Source organism: Heterocephalus glaber, unplaced genomic scaffold (genome assembly GCF_053883595.1).
Source record: "Heterocephalus glaber isolate CG9 unplaced genomic scaffold, H.glaber_assembly_v1.0 deba00001564, whole genome shotgun sequence".
Lineage (NCBI taxonomy): Eukaryota > Metazoa > Chordata > Mammalia > Rodentia > Bathyergidae > Heterocephalus > Heterocephalus glaber.
In genome coordinates this window covers 11,940,035-11,963,941 of record NW_028258351.1, presented here as the reverse complement: position 1 = coordinate 11,963,941, position 23,907 = coordinate 11,940,035, and the positions used below count along the sequence as shown (strand labels likewise).

Sequence of the window (23,907 nt, the reverse complement as noted above, 5' to 3'; positions counted from 1 at the left end):
CATAGGAAAAACAAGTAGATGCAGCTCCCAGATGCGTCCCTTGCACTAATTAGAATATGCAAGGGCCTTCCTCACATGTATTTTGCCACTTATTATTTCTTTGTTACTTTATAGTGTGGCTATAATGTTTATTCTAGTAGGCAGAAGTGATGAGTTCAGTGCAAATTTACAAACCTAGAGAAGAAAGGCATGTCTTGCTTGATGTTCCTGATTTTATGATCTAATCAGCATACTCTTGATCTTGAAAGATTTGTTTCGTGAATGATCCACGGCCTCAACACAAGTATAATAAACTCTATACTGTAGACTACTTGAGCAATATGGTTGGAGGGAGGAGAACTCTGTATAACAACCAGCCCATTGACCTCTTGAAAAAGATGGTTGCTGCTTCCATCAAGGATGGAGAGGTAGTATTGCTTTTATGTCTTCCACATTGGGGTTAAAATAACTTCTTTTACTTCTTTAAGAAAATAGGGTTTTTGTTGATTTTTTTTCTCCTTCTTTTTCTATTTCCAGGCTGTGTGGTTTGGCTGTGATGTTGGAAAACACTTCAGTGGCAAGCTGGGCCTCAGTGACATGAATATGTGAGTGCAAGAAATTTAAAATAGTCATTTTGGGCTGTTGCTGTTAGAGTACACTCTTGGTACATAATGACTACTGCTGAAGTTCATCCAAAAACTGAGGTTGGCCTAAGGGTGGGTCTCTTTCATTGCATCCTGTAGAGTGTGAGATCACATAGCAAAAACTCCACATATTTAACTGCTCAAACCCAGGAGATCAAGATCATACTTTAGTAGAAGTCATTGGTCTTCTTATAAAGCATCCTTAAAGAGAAAGACACTTTAAAAAAATAATTGATTACAGTATAAATCTGCTCAGTGCACTTGGGAGTATAGTGAAAGATTTTCTAGAGCTCTTATTTGCTATTTGATGTTTCTCATACTGCTTATCTTACTTTGATTTCTTATGTGTTTTGTCTTCATGACAAGTAGGACTAATTTGCATTCATCCTTGTCTGTTATGATAGTGAAGGTTCATTTGCAAACTAAATCATACTAGATTCTTTGACTGTTAAAATATGCCATTTGAGAGTTACTTATAAGTAATTGATATTAGTAGGAAGTTGAAAAAAATATCTTGATAGTTAACAAAAGAAAGAAATCTAAAAGGGAATGGGTTTTAAATTTTGAAAATATTGTCCAAAGTATTTGGCATTGTTTATTAAAATTTCACAGTCAGCAGTGTTTTAAATGAATTCAGAACTGGCTGGTTCCAGCTTGAAAGAGACCATTTTTGTAAGAAATTACTTCAACTGCTTTTTTTCATACCTTTTTCAAAGTTTTCTTGCCAAAATGATAATGCAAACTCTTTATGCCATCTTTTGATATGGTGAATTTAATCTTTAATCGTTTCAAAGAATGGAATCCTATTGAGACACAAAATTGTGCATATGCCATGTTCTTTCTAAAGAGCTACAACTAGACCCCGTATTTAGTTAGAGCTGTTGAACCTCTTCAGTTTCCTGTGTTCCTTTTATAGTCAGAAGGCAGGATTGTGCTCCCTTTATTTTTGTAGTGTTATTCTTTTTACAGCTATGACCATGAGTTGGTGTTTGGTGTCTCCTTGAAGAACATGAATAAAGCTGAGAGGTTGTCTTTTGGTGAGTCACTTATGACCCACGCCATGACCTTCACTGCTTTCTCAGAGAAGGTAGGACCCCTAGCCTGACTGCTTTGGTGTTTGCACAGATGGATCCACATTATTCTGCACACTCTTAATCCAGCAGAAATACTTTCATAGTTTATATGACTTCTATTAAAAGTTAGCTTCCAAGTAAGATATTGTACCTAAATCACTTGGGGTTGAGCTGTATGTTCAGATATAATAAAATTAGGAACTTTCATGAGGCACAGAGTTTGGGTCAGCAGGGAATAAAGAAGTAACTGCTTTTTTGTCACTTTGAAAGGTCTTGATGTGAAGAGAGGTCAGCAGAGGAACTTAGGAGAAGATAATTTCTGTTTTATAAGGAATGAAAATGTGCCCCGACAATGTTAGTATCTTGATGACCTACTTTCAGACCTACCTTCCTTTCATTTGCCATTGACCATTACTGGATTTATCCAGAGCTTTAGGAGATTGGATGTTAAGTATTTTGAACTTGCTTGAAATACTCTGAATAGTACTATCACAATTTCTAAGATATACTGTAGTGCAGGATGTAACAACTGAAATTTTATCTTTCACAGATAAACTTCCCAATTTCAGGCAGTAGAATGGTAATTTTACTCCTATGCTTAGGGTTTGTAATGAAGAAAAGACTTCAAACCACTTGAATTCTTTACCATCCCAAGCAAAAATGTTCTTTTTCTAGCCTAATTACTGTAAAGAAATCCACAGACTAACTACCTTGTATAAATTGTTTTAGGAAATAGTTTGTTAGAGAATTGTTTTTGCTACCATGCCCTCTGGATATATGATCATTAAAGCACCTAGAAATATCTTAGCATATCATTACGGCAAGTTTTCCTAACTAAACTACCTAGAAGTCCTGATTGTTTTGGTGTACTCTTTTTTTTTTTTTGGTACTGGGGATCGAACTTGGGTCCTTCCGCTTGCCAGGCAGGTTGCGGAACCACTGAGCTAAATCCTGGCCCTTGGTGTCCTCTTTAGGCAAAATTGTGAGTAGGATGAGATTTTCTCTCTGTACCTTCCTCCCATCTCTGCCAGCTACTTCACTTGTGCCTTTTGGATCCACAACATCCTAGATCCTTGTGCACTCTCCCACTCAAAACCTGATCTTAAGGAAGGTTTAATTACATTTGTACAAATTACAGGACTAGGACTTTAAGTAATAAAACTCTGAGGTATTTCAGTTTTACCTGAGCTCAAACACAGTATGGTGTAAAAAGTACCCTGAACTGGGCCAGGGATTTAGCTCAGTGGTTCTGCCGCCTCCCTCAGAAGCAGAAGGACCCAAGTTTGATCCCTGGTACCAAGAAAAAAAAAAAAGTGCCCTGAACTAAGTAGGTAGTCCTGTGCTGATATTCCTGATCTTTTCATGTAGTTTTCCCAAATAAATGCAAAAGTTGAGGATTTACAAGCCAAAAAGCTGTTTTCTTCATCATTCCACTGTGGACCTTTATAGTTAGTGAGACTTCCATACCAAGAAACAGAAAAATGTGTGGAGCATAATTGATATTACCTTTATAGATCATAAAAAGCCATTTCAGAAGAGTAGAAGATGATTTGATTGATTTCCACCCCAATTTGTAACAAAATTCTCACATTAGAATTATGAACAAAACACAAAATTAAGTCATAAGTTATTTTAAGTAAGAATAGCTTTTTGAGGGCGGGGGATTTAGCTCAGTGATTCGCCACCTGCTCTGCAAGTGCAAGGACCCAAGTTCGATCCCTGGTACCGAAAAAAAAAAGAAGAATAGCTTTTTGTTATTAGAAGTAAACATTAAGAGAAATTTTTATGAGTAAGTTACTGTTTGTTCATTTCTGCTTGGACCAGCTATATTATAAAATTTAGTGGATTTGCAACTAAACTAAAAACCTCATTAAATTAAAATTATAAGTTATACAGAAGGCTGTTTTATTTAAAACAAAATGTAATTTTCGAGATTTGTAATTTTCGAGAGAACTTTAGCTTTTTAGCTGGGGATGGTAGTGCACACCTGGGAGGCTGAGGCAGGAGAATCACAGTGAATTCTAGGCCACCTTGTGCTGCATAGTAGTTCAAAGCCAGCCTGAACTACACGGTGAGACCTTGTCTCAAAAAAAGGTGGGGGGAACTTTAGCTTTTTAAAAATCATTTTCCATCTGTATTTTCAGGCATAAAAATCATATAATATTCCATGTCATTCTCTCTGGAACTTCCATTTTGATTGGCATTGTTCATAACTAAAATTTTATATTGAAACCCACACACACTAGGAGTTTTTGGCCATTAAAACTAGTTTGAACTACATTTTAATAATAATACAGAGATGAATGCATACTGGTTACTATGTTTCTGCAGGATTCTTTCCTGATGCTGTTCCCATGGCATCCCTGAGAGGGAGGTCCGGCTTTTACCATTCTACATTTGAAGATGACCCAAAAAACAATTTAATTCAGGTCATGCAGGAATTAATTGCCAAAGGAAGAAATAGTAAGCATTTTTAGACATACAGTAAGAAGTAAATGACTTTAGGTGGTGTAGATTCTAACCGTGATATTTAAAAGGAAAGTGAAGATGGAAATACAGTGAGTGAAATAGAAAACTAAAGCAGACGTTTAATATGCCAGCCTCAGAGTATATAATTTGATGTTGCCAGTACCGGTAAGAATACTTGAAACTTGTAGTGGGTTCATTAGCTAAATCTGAGACTGAAAATTACTGAGATCTAAGAAAAATGCTGAGAGTAGAATTAGGATGTTCAGGTCAGCAAACCCACAGGGAACCAACTCCCATGTAGAAGAGACTTATCAGTGCTAGCAAGTAGGAGTTGACAGATGAAATCATTAGGAGAAATACAAGGGTTATCTTGTGCTACAGAGATGTAAGTTGTTTTGACATCAGCAGATGTCCTGGGTAAACATGACAGAGAAGTCTTTTCCCAAATGGTGCTTTACTTTTTGACCCTCTCTGTGTCACTATAATAAATGCTAGAAAGGAAGGTTATTATCATGAGTATCATTGTCCCTTTAAGAAGATGATAATAGCTTATTTTATTAATGAAGATAGAAAAGAGAACAAAACTGCCTGGGTTTTGTTTATCAAAATGATCTCTTTGTTTTGGCTTTGCCACTCAATCTCTGTTGTGTTAAATTCAATATCTGTGTAACTGAATCAGTAAAACACATTTGGAGAATATCATAACTTGATTTCTCTAAATAGAAAGTCATGCATTGTGATGAGAATATGTTTATTTTGTTTTGTTTTGTTTTTCAAAACCTCTTAGCCAGGCCTTAGAACTATTCCTGCAATAAATGCAATGGGATGCCTTTTCAAAGAATTCTAATTGATTAAGAGCAAGAATCACCGGCTAAGGGCTGGGGATTTAGCTCATTGGTTCCACCGCCTGCCTCAAAAGCGTAAGGACCCAAGTTCGATCCCTGGTACCAAAAAAAAAAAAAAAAAAAGAATCCTGGCTTCAAATGCTGTTCACTACTTTTAATAATTTAAAATATTTTATTTTCCTTAGCCAAGTAGCATTTTACCAATGTATTTATTTATTTTGGGGGGCGGGTACCGGGAATCAAACTTACGATCTTGTGCTTGCAAGGCAGGTGCTGTACCACTGAGCTAAATCCCTAGCCCAATCAATTTATTTTCTTATAGAATGGAATGTAAAGGAAAAGGTAGTGTTTATTGTTTGTTAGCTTTATTTACTCCACTTATTATTGAAGTGTGTATCCCTTTAGTGATAGTAGAAAATACATGACCCTGATCATGGTACATCATGGCTGTATATAGCAGAGTGTTTATTTTAAGTGGATGCAGCAAGCTAAAATTGCATGACACTCCAGGAGGGGGAATCATACTGTACCCTATCAGCCTTTTCTTTTTTTTTTTTTTTTTTTTCAGGATGATCAGGATGGCACATTTCTGAAATGGAGAGTAGAGAATTCATGGGGTGAAGACCACGGACACAAAGGTGAGCTTAAAGTTAAAATACTAATTCTAGGTGACTCAAAGCTGCTCTACTCTCTGCCTTTCTGGGTAGAAAGCTAGTCTAGTGTGAAGGTTTTTCAGTAATTGGTCCTGTTGGTTAAACTATTCTACAGAAGTATGAAGATCTAGTTTGTCCCAGGGTTCCTGTGATCAGCGTGGCATGCCTGAACACCCTAGTTGACTCAAGACCACTGTGGTGTTTGCATTTGTTCCAAACGTTGCTGGCTCTACTAGACCATTCTGTAACTGAACCTCTTGGTTGATGAGAAGGTTGAGTACCCTCTGCCAGCATGCTTGCTGTATGGCATTTGGTACATTTTCATCTACTGCACCAGTGCTCTAGAGAAAAGCCTTCTGAGTGGGTGCTTGTGATTGTCAAGAAACTCTTCTGGCATTTCTTGGAGGTGTGAAACCTAAAGAAGAGGACACTTTAATTACCATTTAGAACTCTAATACAGAGTACTGAAAACTCTGAGTCTGGGAATTTAGCTCAGTGGTTCTGTCACCTGCCTCGCAAGCGTAAGGACCTGAGTTCGATCCCCGATACCAAAAAAAAAAAACCTCTGGCAGAAGTCACAAGTAAATTATTGTAACCAGGCTAAACAAAATAACACAAGTGAAACCACCAACAGAGCTAACAGACAGCCTACAATATGCGAAAAAATTGTTAGCAGCTGTGTACCTCAGACAAAGGACTACTGTCTAGAATATATAAGGAACTGAAAAAAATCAGACCCCCCAAATTCAAAGACCCAATTCAAAAATGGGCATCTGAAATTAACAGACATTACTCAGACTAAGAAGTAAAAGCAGCAAACAAATATATGAAAAAATGTTCAACATCACTCGTCATTCGAGAGAGGCAGATGAAAACAACCCTGAGATTCCACCTCACTCCAGAAAGAATGGCTGCTATCAAGAAATCAACCAATAACAAATGCTGGCGGGGTTGTGGGGAGAAAGGAACCCTTCTCCATTGTTGGTGGGAGTGCAGACTGGTGCAACCACTGTGGAAGTCAGTGTGGAGATACCTCACAGAACTAGGGCTAGAGGTCCCATTTGACCCAGCTCTTCCCCTGCTGGTTATCTTCCCCAAAGAATTGAAAGAATCATACCACAGTGATATATGTGCACCCATGTTCATAGTGGCACAGTTTATAATAGCTAAAGCTTGGAAGCAGCGCAAGTGCCCATCAACTGGAAACTGGATAAAGAAAATGTGTTTTTTTTATAAAATGGAGTACTACTCAGCCATAAAGAATGAAAAACTACAGTCATTTATATCTAAATGGATGCATATCGAGGCCATACTCTTAAGTGAAATAAATAGGACACACGTGTAAATACCGAATAGTTTCACTAGTATGAGAAACTGATAGTGTAAACAAGGGTTAAAATGATTAAAGTGAATAATTGATAATTTGAAATAGGAAAAAAGGTCCAAAGATGAAGGAGTGAAGGGAGGGGAAGGGGAAAGGAAAAGAGGGAAAGGAAAAACTATGAGAAAAGAAAAAAAATGGAAATGAAATCTATGTAAATAGGTAAGGGCGGAGGGGGTGAAAGGCGCACAGGTAATGGGGAAAAAAATAAGAACCAAGATACATCATGTACAGGTACAAGCACCCAATGATAAGTGTAAATGAATTGTATACCTAAAATGTACCAATAAAATTTTAAAAAAATAAAATAACACAAGTGAGTTGTAGAAAAGTCAAGATTACAGATAACAAAAAGAAGGAAATAAAAATCTAACCATCCAACCACGCATTGATCACCACTGATAATTTAGGGTATGTTTTTGAAAAATTTTGAGACAGTACTTTTTTTTTGGTACTGGGGATCAAACTTGGGACCTTGTGCTTACAAGGCAGGCACGGGAACCACTGAGCTAAATCCTCAGCCCTGAGACAGTACTTTTAAAGATTATTTTTAATAGTAGATCAAAGCCTCTTAAAGAAGTTTTATGCTTTGATTTTTAAGGTTTCAAACCAAAAATGGCAGCTATCATGGAGTATGGATGTGAGCATGTATATGCCTGTGTGACATATTTTGTAGCCAGCTCTTTTCCAGAGTCCATACTCCTTACTTTTAGCCAGTGGATTCTTATTAGGAAAAATACATTATCCAAAGCTTAGTAGACTAGGTAGAAGACTGAGACAAAAGGGAAACCAGAGAAGATACCCAGAGATGTGGAACCAGACTTCAGCACGCATCTCACCCAGTAGGAATCAGCTGGACAATTTCTTTAAAAAGAAAAAATAAAAAGGAAGTAGAGATCTTAGCAACTCTGTTGTTGTGTCCTCTATGTTTACAATAGTAATTTTGCAACTGTTTTCCACAGAATCCTGGAATTTCAAAGGGCAAAGGTAGAGGTTTGGAAATGAGCAGATGGAGCTTCTATTGCCCATGTTTGAAAACTGCTCTTAGAAAAGTCTATTAACCTGAGTTTTATACTTGACAGAATTTTAGTATGCTGATTGAGCAGCACATCCTTGGATATGATGGCCAGAATCTGAAGGCCACTTAATCTGTCATTCCAAGTCTTTATCTCTGCATGAAAATGATCATTGGTAATTTTGGCTAACTGTCCCTAGGAACTGCTGTGAAACTCAACAGCTTAGTATGTATATAAACAAACTTCTCGTCAGCATTAGAGAGTTGCATATCTCCTTTCTGTGATTTCTGTAATTGTTATGTGATTGCGGGGGTCCTTAAAGTGTAGCACTTTTTAAATGGGGAGATTTCTTATAAAGTGAATTTCCTTTTAAAACAAATATATGTTGGAATCAGATAAAGAAGGATTTTTGCATCAACAAAGTTAGCAGAAAGACTAAAACAACTTACAATTTAGTAATAACAGATGCTTATCTTAAATTGGAAAGATTTGATTATTTGTAGCGAACGAGGTTTGTTTAGGGGAGCCCAGCTCTGTCGGTTTGCTTTTTTTGGATATTTTCCATCTGTGTTAATCACTGGGTTTTAGATAGTGATACTCATTTAAGAGAAAATAAACACTTATAAAGTCGAGAAGATATTCTTGTGTAGTGTGAGTTAACTGTTTTTATTACTCTCAACCTAAATATTTGCTTTCAGAGAGAATTCTGAGCCACTTTGCTTCTTTTTTCCTCATTCTGTTATACCTTTTTATTCCTACTCAATAATTTAGTCGTTCCACCAGTACTGTGACTTGGTCATTCCACTAGTAATACGTTCAGAGAACTGAGGTCTTTATTCCTATACTCTGCCAGTAATCCTTCCTAGTGAAACCTGCAGCTATCTAATAAAGATTAAACTAAATTTTTTTTTTGTTTTTCTCAAGTAATTGAAATGCCTAAGATTATACAGAGCAAAGCATTTCAGTAGAGAGCCAAAAGATAAGAAATTGAACTCAAGGGAGTGGGTAAGGAATAGTTCATTCAAAGCCAAAATAAATTATTCTCATATACTTCTTGGTAATATTCTTTCTGACTTAACAGGAAGGAAAGAAAACATGATCTAATTTAATTGGCACACTTGGCTTGACCTTCAGAGAGTGCCTAGTGTGTTATCCTATTGGTGATGTGCAGGGCCCTCTTGTCTGTCATCCTAGGGGGCATTCATTGGCACAGCCAAGGTGGGACCTCTGTTTGTGCTCTCTGAAGAAACATGACTACCCTTTAAGCAGCATGCCGGGATTTTGTTTCTAAATATAACATTAAGAGGTTGTTACTATTCTCTTTGGGATTTCTGCCTGTTTAGATTGATGTTTTTGAAAAAAAAACCAGTGTTGTTAATACAGGCTGGAGGTAAAGAGAGCAGAGATACCTGGGGAGGCTGCCCTTGCCCTCTGCCTAGTCCTGGCTTTGGTTTTCCCTGTTGGTCATGTTCATGGTTTTTTCTGCCCAGAGACTTATGCGAATCAAATAACCTGTTTTACAATATAGGCAGAGGTTCCTTCTGACGAGGAGACATTAAAGGAGAAATTAGTTATTGCCTTATACCAGTTGGGTTCTTTCGTGTTAGTAAATTCAAGTATACATTCATACTCAGCGATACAGAAAAACTGATTGCATATTGAGCATGTAGGCCAGTATGGCTATCTTTTCTCTCCTGCTTGAAATGCATGACTGTACATTTTGTACCTATGTTCATGGATCATATCAGAAATAGATTTTATAGTTAGATGGGGAATAGACCTTGAGATTTGTTACATTTTTTATTTTTAAAAATTGACACATTAAAATACTTAAGAATTTAAATTAGAGGAAATAACCATTGGTTTCTGTCATTAATCAGAAGAGCATAACCTTTAAAGCAAAGTAATCTGCAAGTTCCCTAGGTATTCAGTGGTAGAGCCCAAAATTATAGCCCAGATAGTCTGATACCAGAGCCATTTTTCTTAACCACCAAACTGCGTTCTCTTAACTTTTCTGTTCAGATTAGCCTCTGTGTCCCTGATTTCATTTTAGTAAAAATTTCAGACTTCCTCCTAAAAGGGAACCTTATGGTAATTTCAATTAAAGAAATTTAGGCATATTAGATATTAATCTTGAAAAATTACATGACCAATTCAGATTGTGTAAGTTGTGATTTAAAAAAAAAACAGTGAATGTTTAAAAAAATTTTTTTTAATGTGTTACAATAAAGGACACATTGGGATTAATCTTCCTCACTTTACTGCTGCCACCCTGCAACCCCCTCCCCTGCCTTACTTCACATGGACTTATCCACATCATTCTTGCCACTTTCTGAAAACAGTTCTGGAAGTCCTCAGTTTCACTGTTGTGATGTCCTGGTCTGTTCAAAACGCTTACCTTTTGTGATCATTTTGACTTCAAGGGAAGAGCCAGAAGGTGCCAGATTTGGTGAAAATGTATATGAGGACACACTGAAATATTTTTACAAGCCTCCCTTTTCATTAGATGGCACTGGGTGCAGCATTCACTGTGTATTTGATCCCACCTCATAAAAAAGAGCTGTTAGAACTGCTTCAAAAGTGGCAAGAAAGCTAGATGTAGTGGACATGCCTGTAATCCCAGCACTCCAGAGGCTAAGGCAGGAGGATGACTGTGAGGTTGAGGCCAGCCTGAACTATATGGTGAGACCCTGTCTCAAAAAAAAAACAAAAACAAAAAAGTGGCAAGAATGATGGAATAAGTGTGTTTGAAGCAAGAAGAAATATTTTAAGGGAAATGTATAGCAGTGTGTCCTTTACTGTAATACATTTTTAAATTTCAACATACTGTGTTTTTTGGTTTTTTTGGTACCGGGGATTGAACACTGGTCCTTGTGCTTGCAGGGCAGACGGCAGAACCACTGAGCTAAATCCCGAGCCCCAGCATACTGTATTTTTTAATTAGTCTTTGTATCTGAAAAACCAACATACCATTTAATTGCCTCACCAGCCAAACTAATACCACATGTTACTTTGGGAACAGTATGTCCAAAGCTGTACAAAACTCAACAGATTTTTCCTGTAATAATGTTCACATTGTGACACCAGGTGAGTTGTGGAGAGACAAGTTAATATTTAATTCCTGATCATATATCTGGATAGTTTTACATTTCGTTGTCAGTAACATGGATAGTTACTGTTTCCTTATGAGGTCATACAGTTTGTTTCTCTATAGCTCTCAAATGAAATGATGTATGAAGCATTTTCAGATGTGTACTGAAAGAGCTATCTATGACATACCCTTACATAGCATCTGCTTTATAAGAATTCAAAGTTTGCTAATGTGTTTATATTTTCTTATGGGTTCAAGCTGGAGTAATCAAGATAGAAACATAGATACCTGTACTTTATGTGAAGAAACTGAGACTTACTGAGAAGTTTTTACTTATTCAGGTTGTGGAGGATCACAGAATTGTAATTCAGACCTTACAGCTTCCTTAAAAATGTGTATGACTTGTAAAAGGCAATCATTTACTAATATTTTTGAGGTTCACTTCTCCATTTATAAATTGTATACACTAAAAACAAATTTCTGAATTCCTGGTAAAGGAATAATATAATTTTGTTATGTTATATTTTTGTATCGGGGATCGAACTTGGGTCCTTCCTCTTGCAAGGCAGGCACCGGAACCACTGAGCTAAATCCCTGGCCCTTTGTTATGTTATATTGAAGAATTTTTAGGCTGGGGATTTAGCTCAGTGGTTTTGCCGCCTGCTGTGCAAGCGCAGGGACCAGAGTTTAATCCCCAGTACCAAAACAAACAAACGAAAAAAGAATTTTCATGTCTTTCAAGGCTTGGGGAAAGTGCTAATACCATCAAATGTGGATATCTGAGTTGTCTCAAAAGGACTATTTATTATCCATCTTTATTGACCAAATTGCCTACATGACTCAGGCTAAAAAATAGTACATGTGAGTGGGTATTGCATCCTGGAGTTCCCACTGTTGGCTGTGTAACATTGGTGGAGGTATTTATCTGAGCCTCAGCTTTCTCATCTATAAAACAGCAATAATAATTGTATCTACCTCAAAAGATAATATGTATGGATCTCCTTATTTGAAGCTAACAGGTCTTCTATAAGCTAAAGGAAATACCCTTGTCAAATTGTAATTGTAAACTCATAATTTTAAACACAATCAGGTACTGACAGGAGATCTGCAAAGTGCTAAAAGATCCAGGGAAAGACATTCTTTAGATAATCACACTTGTTGCCTAGACTCTCTTCTCACACACCCTCAAACTTTTATAAAAACTCCTATCTCCCACCTTGATGCCTGATTTTTGTCTTGAGAACTTTGCCCATTATCCCCTTTGGGAGTGTGTTCTAGTCTGAATAAACTATCTTTACTCCTAAGGAAGAATGGAGGGATTTATCTACCTCTTACCATGTCAGGCATGTAAGAAGTACTCAAAAATATTAGCTCTCTGTTGTTAACGTTAGCTATAGATTGATTAATGGGAGCAAGAGAACAGGAACATCAGGCTTCCTCACCTTTCCCTTCTAAAAGAGAGCTGCCTAACCTGCCTCATGTTTCCATTTTCAGGTCACTTAAGAATTCAGGCCCCAGTGTGACCATTGTGCTACCTCTCCAGTTGCTAGATGGATGCCACATTGTATGGGCTTAGTTTTGTGAGAGAAAGTAGTGCAGGTGAATAAACCTGGTGCTGAGGAAAAACCATTAGCAGTAGCATTGGCTCACGTTTACTGATGGGATGCAGGGAACCATGCACAGGCTGTAGTAGAATGAATGTCTCCGACCCTCTGAGGAATTTATACTTAACCACCTGGGACATGGGAAGGGGATTTAAAGAGGGCTGTGATGTGACAAGAGTGGCATTCATGTTGTGCTACTCAGACTTGAAAGATGTAGGATAGATTGAGAAAAGCAAAGAAGGGATGATTTCTCCAAGAAGGTAGATGGCACAGAGAACCAGAGAGGGCCCCCTCAGTGTGGAGGTGGGGAGAAGATGTTGAAGCTAAGGTTATTGAAAAGGGCAAGGAGTGGAGAGAGCACCTCAGAAGCCAAGGGACTCAATGGTGTCAGAGAGACTATGGTTGTAAATAGTCTTACAGCAGAGCAGACAGCATGTGAGTCAAGGGAAAGGCTTTTGGGTTAGATTTGAAAGTGCTTTGGGAAGCTTTAGGAGGGCTGAGGTACAAACCACATCTACAGCACTTTAGTACTCAATTCCTTCAAATGCTACTTATAGCAGGGCAGGGATCAAAGCTGGGATACTTGAGGCTGTAAATTTTGATCTATATATGTGAACCAGAAACACAGGAGTAAGCGACATGGGGGATGAACTTCAGGGAGATGGTGAGTGATTGGAACTGCAAAATCTTCTCAGGGGTTCTTTAAGGGAAAGTCAGCTTGAAATTATAACTTCCTGTTAGGGTTATGGCGTTTTTGGAAAGTGATGAGGGGAGACCAGCAAGGGAGATAATAGCTGAGAATGGTAGCCCTTTGCATTTAGAGCCTGCTTTGGACAGGTCAGAGGAGTGAGGTCAGCAAACAGTGTGGCCTGAGGAATGACCAAAAAGGCTGTGCCTGAAACAAATAGCACTAGTGATAGTTTTGGGGTCGGGGAGAAGTCATTGAGTTTCAACTATAGGAAAACAGGCCCTTGGATGACATCTGAACTTGTGCTTTCCTCTCCTGATCCAACATCCTGAAGGAGTCTTGTGTGTACTCAGGCTTGCCTGGCTCATGCTCATGGTCCAGGGAAAGGAGAGAGAGACCAGCCTGAAGTGAACAGACATCTGGGCTCTTTCGTAGAGGGCACTTTCTTGAGACATGTGCACTTCTGATGACAGAATTTTGCTGTGATTTGATGGGTAAAAACAATACAAACCACAAACCCAAACAGCCCCCTTTCCCTTTTGTGCACACATTTCCACTCCACATTTTTCCTGGTGCCTTTACCAGGGAAACAGTATCTTCTGTAGCCTTTGTTTCTGAAAGAGGCCACCATTAATATCCTGTTCTATGAGTATCTCTTCTTTTATCAGCAAAAGGTTCACAAACATAAATGCATCCTCACCCCAGAGCCAGACTTTTATGTTTACTCTGGAGGAATAAGAAGCCTCTTCTCAGATCGCTGTCCAAATGGCAGTCATAATTGCACGTGGTTGTTTTGATTCTCTTCCTCTGGCTTTTTTTAAAAACCTCCGGCCCATCTTGTTATCCATCCTTCTGAATACATAGAACACAAGATCTCTCTGATTTAAAGAGACCAAACACCTCATAAAGGGACTTATGGGTCCTGGGTTCCTAACTCACTATGGGATTTGTGAGCCCACAGGGTTGGTTCCTAACAACGAGGAGCCCGAGTTAGATTAAATGCCTGTTTCCAACGCCATAACTCCCTGCCAATGTCCTTTGCTAATTACTGAGAGCCTGTGGAAGAGCCTCAAATTAGAAGTTAAGACCTGAGTTGATGTGGGCTTTGTTTAGGGGCCTGTGACGTTAGACAACTAAAGCATGCTTGCCTCAGAGCATTAGGATTAAAATCCAAGCATGAATAATGTGTGTGACATTGCATTGTAAAGTGTAAGCTCCCCAGGGGATGTTTTTCTGTTTGGGGGTTGTGGTTTTGTTTTGTTTTGGGGCGTTATGTTTTTGGTTTTACTTTGTTCTTTTTTTGTGTATAAGGTTTTTATTTTTATAGTATAATTCTTTTAATACATATTAAAATTTGGTTATTATAAAATCAAAATACAAAAAGGTATATTGAGAGGAATCTTCTTTCCATTTCTGTCTCTCCACTCTCCACCCACCCTGTCCCTTTCAGATTACCATTTCTGTTGGTTTCTGACGTATCTTTCCTCCTTTTGTGTGCAGACACACACAGTTGCCTTCCTGTCTCCCTCCAGTGTAGCATACTGTATACCCTCCTCTGCATCTTTCTTATTTTGTTTAACAGCATGTCTTGGAGGCATTTCCTTCTCAGTATGTTTCCATATCGGTACACTTTATTGTCTTCCATTGCCTGGATGTGCCATAGTTTATTTGACCAGTTCCCTTACTAATTTGGGTTGCTTTCAGTCTTTTGCTGTCACAAAAAAAGTACAATGTGTAAAACAGTGCCCAGCCCAGTTTAAATGCGAAATAATATATTGGCTGTCACTGCACATAAAGATATGTTGTGTGCACACAGGAACTCTATCTGTAGGATGAAGTCCTAGAAATTGCATTGCTTAATGATGAAGACAGATGCATTTGTAATTTTTAAAGATATTGTCAAATTCTATTCCATAGGAGTTGTGTCACTTTGGACATTGGCATCATACCCTGTACAAATTTAAGGCATTAGGGCATGCTTCGTCACACAGAAATGGTTGACAAATTGTCACTACTTAATTATATATTGAAATATAATATTGGTAAATATGACTTCATAAAAACAGGCAAACACTCCAATTTAAAGAGGGCAGAAGCCAGGTGTGGTGGTGTAGATCTGTAATCCTAGCTGCTCTAGAGGCTGAAACAGGAGGATTGCAAGTTCAAGGCCAGCCTGGGCAACATAGTGAGACCCTGTCTCAAAATTTTAAAAATCAAAAAATATTTTTAAAATGTAAAAAAGGACTGGGGATGTAGCTTAGTGATAGAGCACTTGCCTAGCATGTGAGAGGCCCTAGGTTCAATCATTAGTACCACAGAAGAAAAAGGTGGGTAGGGGAGGGATCTCATAGAGGTGCTTTATAAAGCTCTAAGTAGCAAGCAAACAAAATTTTCTAAAAAGGGTCAATTGGGCCCCAAGAAAATTGGTAATTATATATACCACATATTGGTGAATATCTGAGGAAATTAAATAGAAAATAGGGGATTGATTAAATATATTTTGGTTTAATCATAGATTTGACACTAAAAATTATGATATAGATAAATTGTTTCTTTAACAAAATGGGAAAAGGTTAATTGGAAAAGAAGCATGTAGTACTTTGTAATATGAGTGTGTGTAATGTGTTTTTTTTAATAAACTATCAAGTTTACATGTAGAAATTTCATCAAAGGATATAGGTAAAATTTGAATAAGGCTTATCCTAGGTGGTATATTGTAGGCAGTTTTTAAGTTTATATTTGTCTTCTCTTCCTTCTCTCCTCCTTTATTACTGTGTTTCTAAAATTTTTTATAATGAGCTTGAGGTAATTTGGGTAATTTTTCAGAAGTTAAACAATGTAAGCTGTGAGTGGTGGTGCATGTCTGTCATCCCAGCACTTTGGGAGGCTGAGACAGGAGGATTACAAGTTTAAATCCAGCCTGGGCAACTTAGTGACTTAGCAAGACCCTGTCTCAAAATAAAAAATGGACTGAGGGTATAGCTCAGTGCAAAGGCCTTGGATTCACTATCCAGTATCACAGAAAAAGAAGAAAGGAAGGAAGGAAAGAAGGGAAGGAGAAAAAAACACATTTCAGAAATTTTGGAGGAGGGTTGGAGATTTAGCACAGTGGCACTACACCTGCCTCGCAAGTGCAAGGTCCTGAGTTCAATTCCCAGTACCAAAAAAAATTTGGAGGAGAAAATCACCTACACCATGGCATAGAACTATCAGTTTATTGTTAACTTTAATGTACATCTATATTTATAATGTTTTATACAAGATATACCATTTTTATATACTTTCATCACTTAAACACTTTTTCATGGGTTGGGAGTATAGCTCAGTGGTAGAGCCTACCTAGTATACACAAGGGCCTGGTTATATCACCAACACCACCAAAAAAGAAAAAGAAAAAAACTTTCACATTACTATAGTCTTTGCAACTTTATCTTAAATGACTAATGCTCTTTGAGGTGGTTTCTCACACTTTATTAACAAGTTTGGACTGTAGACAAGAGCCAGTGAGATTCTGCTCCCCTTTCTGGGAGCATCTCTTCACCCTGGAGTTAGGCCAGCAGGTGAAAGTTTGGCAGTGACTTAACGAGGTCTGGTAGCCTGGCTTCCTTAGGTTCACACTGCTAGATGGATCCACCAGAGCAGAACAGTTAACTTGGTGTTGTGAAGCATTTTTAAATAATAATTAAGCACAAATAATTTGTTAGTGAGGTGCAATACTTCATAGGACAAAGACAACAAAAAATACTTATAATTCATGCGTGATATCTGATCTGAGAGGTTTAAATGTCAGCACTCTGGAAGGTTTTCGGAAAACTGGCCATTGGGGAGCTCTTCTGAGTGACTCTCACCTCACCAGTCTACAGCTCTATCCACAGACACTGTTTTCCTTTTACAGACAGATCCTACCCTTTGGTTTACAAAATACAGAAACATTGCCAGCTTCTTGGAGGTACTGTTCATTTATTTTATTTCTTTTTCATACCATATAAATAAGCTAGTAAAGTTTAAAGTCTCACAATCCAAACTTCCAGTACAGAGTGAGAAACCACCTCACAGAACATGAAGTCATTAAAATCAAGTCCCAAAGACTGTAGCAACATTAAAAAGTGGTTCTTTGTTAGTTTTTGTTTGGTTTAGTGTTTCAGTGGTAGGAATTAAACTCAGGGTCTTGAGCATGCTAGGTAAGTGCTCTACCTGAACCACAGTCCAGCCCTAAAATTTAAATAAAATTTCATTTCATCCTAGTTTTTGAAGTTGACTTTCTTAATCACTGAACCGTTTTCCTAAACATTAACTTGGGATCTCATTTTACTTTCTGTTCCTCCTTGCTTACGGAGTACCTGTTAATGGCCACAGTGCTTATGGGCTGAGAGCTGCAGCCTTCCTCAAATCAGAGTGGCCACAGGCACCTGCCTAAGCACAGCCTTCCTGGGTTTCAGACACAGATTCTAATCTCAATCAAACTTGAGACGAACGATGTCAACAGTTACAGCAGCCACAGTTTATTATCTACTCAGGGTACAATTAGTTGACAACCACCTAGACTGTGAGGTTTTTGTGGGCCCCCAAAGAACTCATATCCTGAAGAGAGACACTAATCAAGGCGGGTCCTCTTGGCAGGGACATTGAAAGGGTGGATTACAATTGATAGGAGTTTTAATTTATAAAGACTTAATCTGATCTGCTTTTGGAACAAGATAGTGTTAGATGTACTTACTGTCCATTTTCTTTCAGCATTCTTTGAAGGTTCATTTGATTGTATGGTGATAATATTGTTAAAAGGACAGAACTTTATTACATGAATCTGCTTCTGTCCTTTACCTGCCTCACTGCCCAGAGCTACTCTAAAATGTATTTGGCCTGCACAGTGGTAAGGAGAAGCATGACTGATGTCTCAGAGGGTATGATGTTGATCAGACTGGTCTACTTGCTCACACCTCCCTTGAGAAGGCAGACGGTGAGGGACTCGGAAAGCACATTCTCAGGTTGTAGCTGGAAGCGGTACTGGGTGGCATTGGTACTGGTGATGTTAAGGTCCTGACTGACTGACAGAAGCAAAGCCAAGGACTGTGGCTGTGTAATCAGTACAGACCAGAGCACTAGCCCAGGCTCTTCTTCCTGTGTCTCCTGTTGAGAGAGCAGTCCCTGGATATCAGCGCTCGCTTGTGTGTGTGTGTGTGTGTGTGTGTGTGTGTGTGAGAGAGAGAGAGAGAGAGACAGAGAGAGAAACCCAAGGCCTTGTGCATGCTAGGCAAGCTTCACTGCCAGTCCCCCTAAACAGTTTTTTAGGACATCTGCTTTTGAGAGTAAACATGCTGTGCCACATCAGGATGATTTGTCTTTGACTTCTTACAAGTGAAAAGCAGAATTGGGCATAGGTGAACTCACCAAAGCAGTGAGTCTTCATGTTATATAATGTCCTTTGTCAGCTTTTAGCCTACAAATTAGATTTACCACCGTGTTGCCTTTTCATTATTTAAATCAGTCATGTCTTAAGAACTGTAGTTCCCTTAGTGTGGACTGAAGACCTGTGGGTCCCTGGGGAGTTTTTAGGGGGTATACAGGGTCTTCCCTTCACCAACATACCTGTGAGAGGCCAGATTTTCTTCATTTTCTTCAACAGAACTACAGACTGCAACACATTGAAATAGACCCAGATCCAGGAAGCCATCTGTTTTCCCTAAAGCCAGACCTTGAAATGAAAAACAGTACTACTTTTCTAACTAAAAAAATAATGTTTTAAATGTCCAAAACACACTCATTTACAAAATCACTTTAGTCTGACTTGTATTATAATTTCAGCAGATACAGTGTTTCATGAAAACTGATGTACAGTATGTACAATATGCTTGTCTCTGGGGAAAAAGTCTTACTACAAGTTGAGTAGCAAAGATGTTTCTTTTAATTACATGTAGATTTTAGAAAATTGTTATTAGGTAGTACTACTATACTAGAAATGGATTTCCTAAGAATTACTCAACTAGTGAAATAAAGAGGTGATGAACTATGCTTTTCAAAATCATATTCAGAAAATCTAATGTGTCTACTTGCTGAAGAGTCTTTGCCAAAGTCTTTTAAGCTTTAATGATTAATTTCTCAGTACCTCTTTTTTCTTTTCCCAGAGCCGATTAGGTTTGGCCTATCAATTTACCAAAATCTTTTGCCAGTACCTCTCGTTTCTGATGACTAGAAAAGACTTCAGCTTTCCAGCAGTGCTGCTTTTAAATTTCCATGTGTGTATTCATTACTGCTTGAACATCCTCAAGAGTTTTAATCTAGCATGGCATTCTGTGTCTCCTCCTAGCAAGTCAACATAAATAACTCCTGACATTGCAACCAAAGTATCCTGTACAGTGTTACTTACAACTTGAATGTAACAATTGTGGGCTGGGGATGTAGCTCAGTGGTGGGCCTGCCTGGCAAGCCAAGATCCTAAGTTCCCAGTAAAACAAAACAAAACAAAAACATTTGTATGACTTCTATAAGGACTCGTGAATAAAGTTTTCATGGAACCTTACAGAATTTTAGAGTTTGTGAGTAGATCTAGTGGAACATACTAAAATTGTTTTGTTTTAGAGATTGTGATTTTATTTTTCATTCTTTTTTCTCAGTGAGTTGAAATTTTAACTTTGTTTGATTTTGCTGTACTGGAGATTAAACCCAGGGCCTTGCTTATGCTATGCAAGTGCTCTACCAACTGAGCTACATCCTTAGTCTTTATTTTGAGCCAGAGTCTCACAAAGTTGCCCAGGCCAGCTTGATACTTAATGATCCTCATGCTTCAGCCTCCCAGCTGTTTTGATTTGTAGTATGGTAAATATTAATACAGTGTAGCCATCATAAACAGCTTTAGGGGGTCTTTAATCATTGTAAAAGTGTGAAGGGTTCTTGAGGTCAGGAAGTTGGAGAACTATATTAGAGGACTCTTGTGAGAAACATCTATGCCTTTTTCCCTTCTCTTGGTCTCTTCTAGGAAATGAGTAGCATAGACCCAGGTTTCTACAAATCCTTTTGGAGAAAAATGCCTCAAGTGTCTTAATATATAGGAGGTACCACATATGGGGGAGGTGTTGTTGATTGCAACAAATGCTAGATCCTGTGAGTCCTTTGGTGTGGTTAGGTACATACTTTGTGCCCTGTTCTTTCCTGGCCTAGTAATCCAGTCTTGTTTTCAGTACAGTTCCTCACTTAATTTTGCTCTTCTTATTAGAAGCTGCTTAGGCAAAACGTTTTTCCCATGTAAGTTTATTGAAAGTATGCTTCTGAGGGGGAATTTGTATTCTAGTGGAGCTGAGGTACAGATTGATTTTTCTAATGGGAGAAGACATGTTACCAACACGAGTTCCTTTTCTCCTAGCTAGGTTCCCAGCCTGGGTTATTAGTGCAGGGTACCAACCACTCTGTTCACTGAGAAATCTGTAAGTTCTGTGGCCTTGGGAAAACAGGGGCAGCAGCCGTCTTAGTCTTTCTGATCCTCAGTCCTGCCTGATCCTCATTGCAGATTCCTTCCTAAGAAAGCAAAAAACATGTGATCACTTGACTCACAGTACCATCTGTAAAAGTGGTTACGTGGGAATGGTGAAATGTCTTATCAAGATGCCTGTAACAGCTTAGCTAGTTGCTGTAGGAGTTTGTGATAGAGAAGAAGAGCCAGTGATGCTGAGAAGGCGGAGTAGGTAAGAATGGAGCTGGTGAACTTGGCCTGCCCACCCTAGGTTCATCTCTCCGGGGAAGGCTGTATGAACAAGACAAGTTTCCACCCACCTGCCAGCATGCAGGGCATCACTTGCCATCAGCAAGGCAGCAGAGCAGCAGAGAAGCACTGATCTGGCACAACCATGGGTTCTGAACCTCACATCACCTGGACATATCACTTGGTTACCCTGAGCCACATATTTGTATTTAGTAAACATATGCCATGCCTGTTTACGTCACAGAATTGCTACTAAGACATAGATTAAATGACACTATAGATTGGGAAGCTGAAATACACATATAGATGTTTTGTAAGCAGCATCTTTGTAGTACTGACAGAGCTTTTGCTTTTTGCCCCACCCTCTGGATTTATGCGGCTCTGCTCTCTTCTCCAGGTTACTTGTGCATGACTGATGAGTGGTTCTCTGAGTATGTCTACGAAGTGGTGGTGGACAAGAAACACGTCCCAGAAGATGTGCTGGCTGTGTTAGAGCAGGAGCCCATTGTCCTCCCGGCATGGGACCCCATGGGGGCTTTGGCTGAGTGACACTGCCTCCAGCTCTTTCCTCCTCCCATGGAACCTGATGTAGCTGCAAAGGACAGACGGGGACTGAAGCCAAACTTGCACAGGTGACCGTGTGTTCCCACAGGACACAGTCAGACTTGGATTTCCAGTCTCCGCCAGGAACCTCTTTGGGGAAGTGTGCTTTATGCTGAAACAAAATATTCATAAAGAAGAAAACAAGGAAAAATCAGGTCATGTTATCTACTCTCCTCATCTCCAACAGCTCAGGATCTCTTAGCATTTTAATCAGATGTAATTGTCTTAACCCCATCAAAAAGGTCTTCAGTGTGTGTTGTAATAAGACAGGAGAGGATGAGCATCCCAGGTGTCTGCAGAGGAAAGAGCCCCAAGCTCCTGGTTCCTAGAGTACAGTGGGGTAGGGGTGTCTACAACTTGCGCTCTCAAGGCTGCATGTGGTCTCACAGACTGCGCCCTTCTTAAATGGCAGTCACGGAATTCAATGTTTTCAAGGCAGTTTCTCATGCCTCTTACAGCCCAAGCACAGTAGAAGGTTGATCAGATCTGACATGATTCCTTCCTGTTCTGAAATGTGGGGGTGCAGCTCTGCGTGAGTTGGGTTAAATAGAGGTTTAGAGAAAATGGGAGAAAAAACAACCAAAACCTTATGATGATCTCAGTGATATTCATTAGGAGGAGCTCAGGCCAAATGGCTTAACTTTTGCCTCTGCACTGGGGTTTGGGGGGCAGGAAAGGGTGATACTTGTTCTTTCTGACAACTAGATGGTGCTGAGAAGCTTTTGAATAAAACAATTTGCTAAATGAGAATAAGTTGACTTATGTGTACTGTTTATTTAGTTACAAATGAAAGCATCCAAGTAATTTATGTTCTTCAAAGTGAAAAAACAAGAAATGGGTGCAGAGCTTACTTGTTTCAGTTTGTCTGCGGGACATCTGATCCTTCCTGTCCTGTGCTGATCCTCTGAGGTTTCTGCAGAGGGCTCTAACCAGTGTACCTGAGAGGCCCTGTGCCTCAGCCACTTCACTCTGCTCGGATTCATGATGCCTACAAGGGTGAGAAAGGAGGCTCCTTTGGCCTGGAGAGCGTGGATTTTACTGAGTCTGGGCCTCCATTTCATTAAAAATAAATAAGCAGGGGCCAGGGATTTAGCTCAGTGGTTCTGGCGTCTGCCACACAAGCACAAGGACCCGAGTTTGATCCCCGGTACCAAAAATAAATAAATAAATAAGCAGAAGCAGAGTCCTGATCAACATTTCCATCAGTACCTGTTCCGACTATTAGTCTGGCTCCCCAAGAATCTTCCCAATCATATCAGGGAATTGTCTGCCACAGCACTTTGCAAGACAAAATTAGAATAGAGGCTCAAGCTTTAACCAAAGTGTTTATAATATTCTAGTAATCCTGTTCCAAGCAGGATAAATAAATCCATTTCTAGACACATCATGCTAAAACCACAGAACAGGTTTTAAAAGCATCCAGGAAGAAAAGCCAGATAACTCCCAAAGTGAAGACAATCAGGTTGTCAGCTCTGATCAGCAACTATATATACCTGAAGGCTGACATAGATCTTCAAAATGCTATGAGAAATTGACTGTGAACCTGGAATCCTATGCTCAATAAAAATGTCTTTTAAAAAAAGGGTGAAATAAGATTTTCAGAAAAAAAAACCACCTAAGTTTGCCCCAATAAAAGGGAAGTGACCCAATACAAAGCATTTGAAATGCATCAAAGAAGATGAAGAATGTGATAACTTTGAGGATCATTTAAAGTAACTGTAGAGGGGCCGGGGATTTAGCTCAGTGGTTTCGCTGCCTGCTGCTCAAGCACAAGGACCTGAGTTCGATCCCCGGTACCCCCCCCCCCAAAAAATTTAAAAATAAAGTAACTATAGGGGCTGGGGATTTAGCTCAGTGGCACTGCCTACCTCGAAAGCACAAGGTCTTCAGTTTGATCCCTGGTACTGAAAAAGAAATAAAGTAACTATAGATATGTCTTATAGGGTTCAAAAGATAAAACTAAAATATATGAAATCAGGTAGGTGGGGAGGTGATCAGAATTAATATAAGGGCCTTGTGTGTTCAAGAAGATAAATATACAGATTGACTTTATACTTTGGTATGTTAATAAGTGTGCTAAAACCTTCTAGATTAACTACTAAAAAATAAGCAGAGGATGATAGTTTGCAAGCAAGTAAGCGTAATAGAACAAGCTGGGCATGGAGTCA

The 23,907-nt window shown here is 38.9% G+C and overlaps 1 protein-coding gene across 2 annotated transcripts in view; it reads left to right on the top strand.

The window, feature by feature from the left end:
* Positions 1-22,492, top strand: part of Blmh (bleomycin hydrolase) — a 39,868-nt gene extending 17,376 nt beyond the window's left edge. Inside the window, exons 8-13 of one of the 2 annotated variants that reach the window (XM_021238182.2) lie at positions 249-407; positions 517-584; positions 1,593-1,710; positions 5,579-5,648; positions 17,339-17,392; positions 21,534-22,492. In XM_021238182.2, the coding sequence (XP_021093841.1) occupies positions 249-407; positions 517-584; positions 1,593-1,710; positions 5,579-5,648; positions 17,339-17,392; positions 21,534-21,685 (621 nt within the window). In that variant the 3' untranslated portion in view covers positions 21,686-22,492. The remainder of the gene's footprint in view (positions 1-248; positions 408-516; positions 585-1,592; positions 1,711-5,578; positions 5,649-17,338; positions 17,393-21,533) is intronic. The other variant, XM_004857083.3, reaches the window with a different exon arrangement.
* The last annotated feature ends 1,415 nt before the right edge of the window (positions 22,493-23,907 follow it).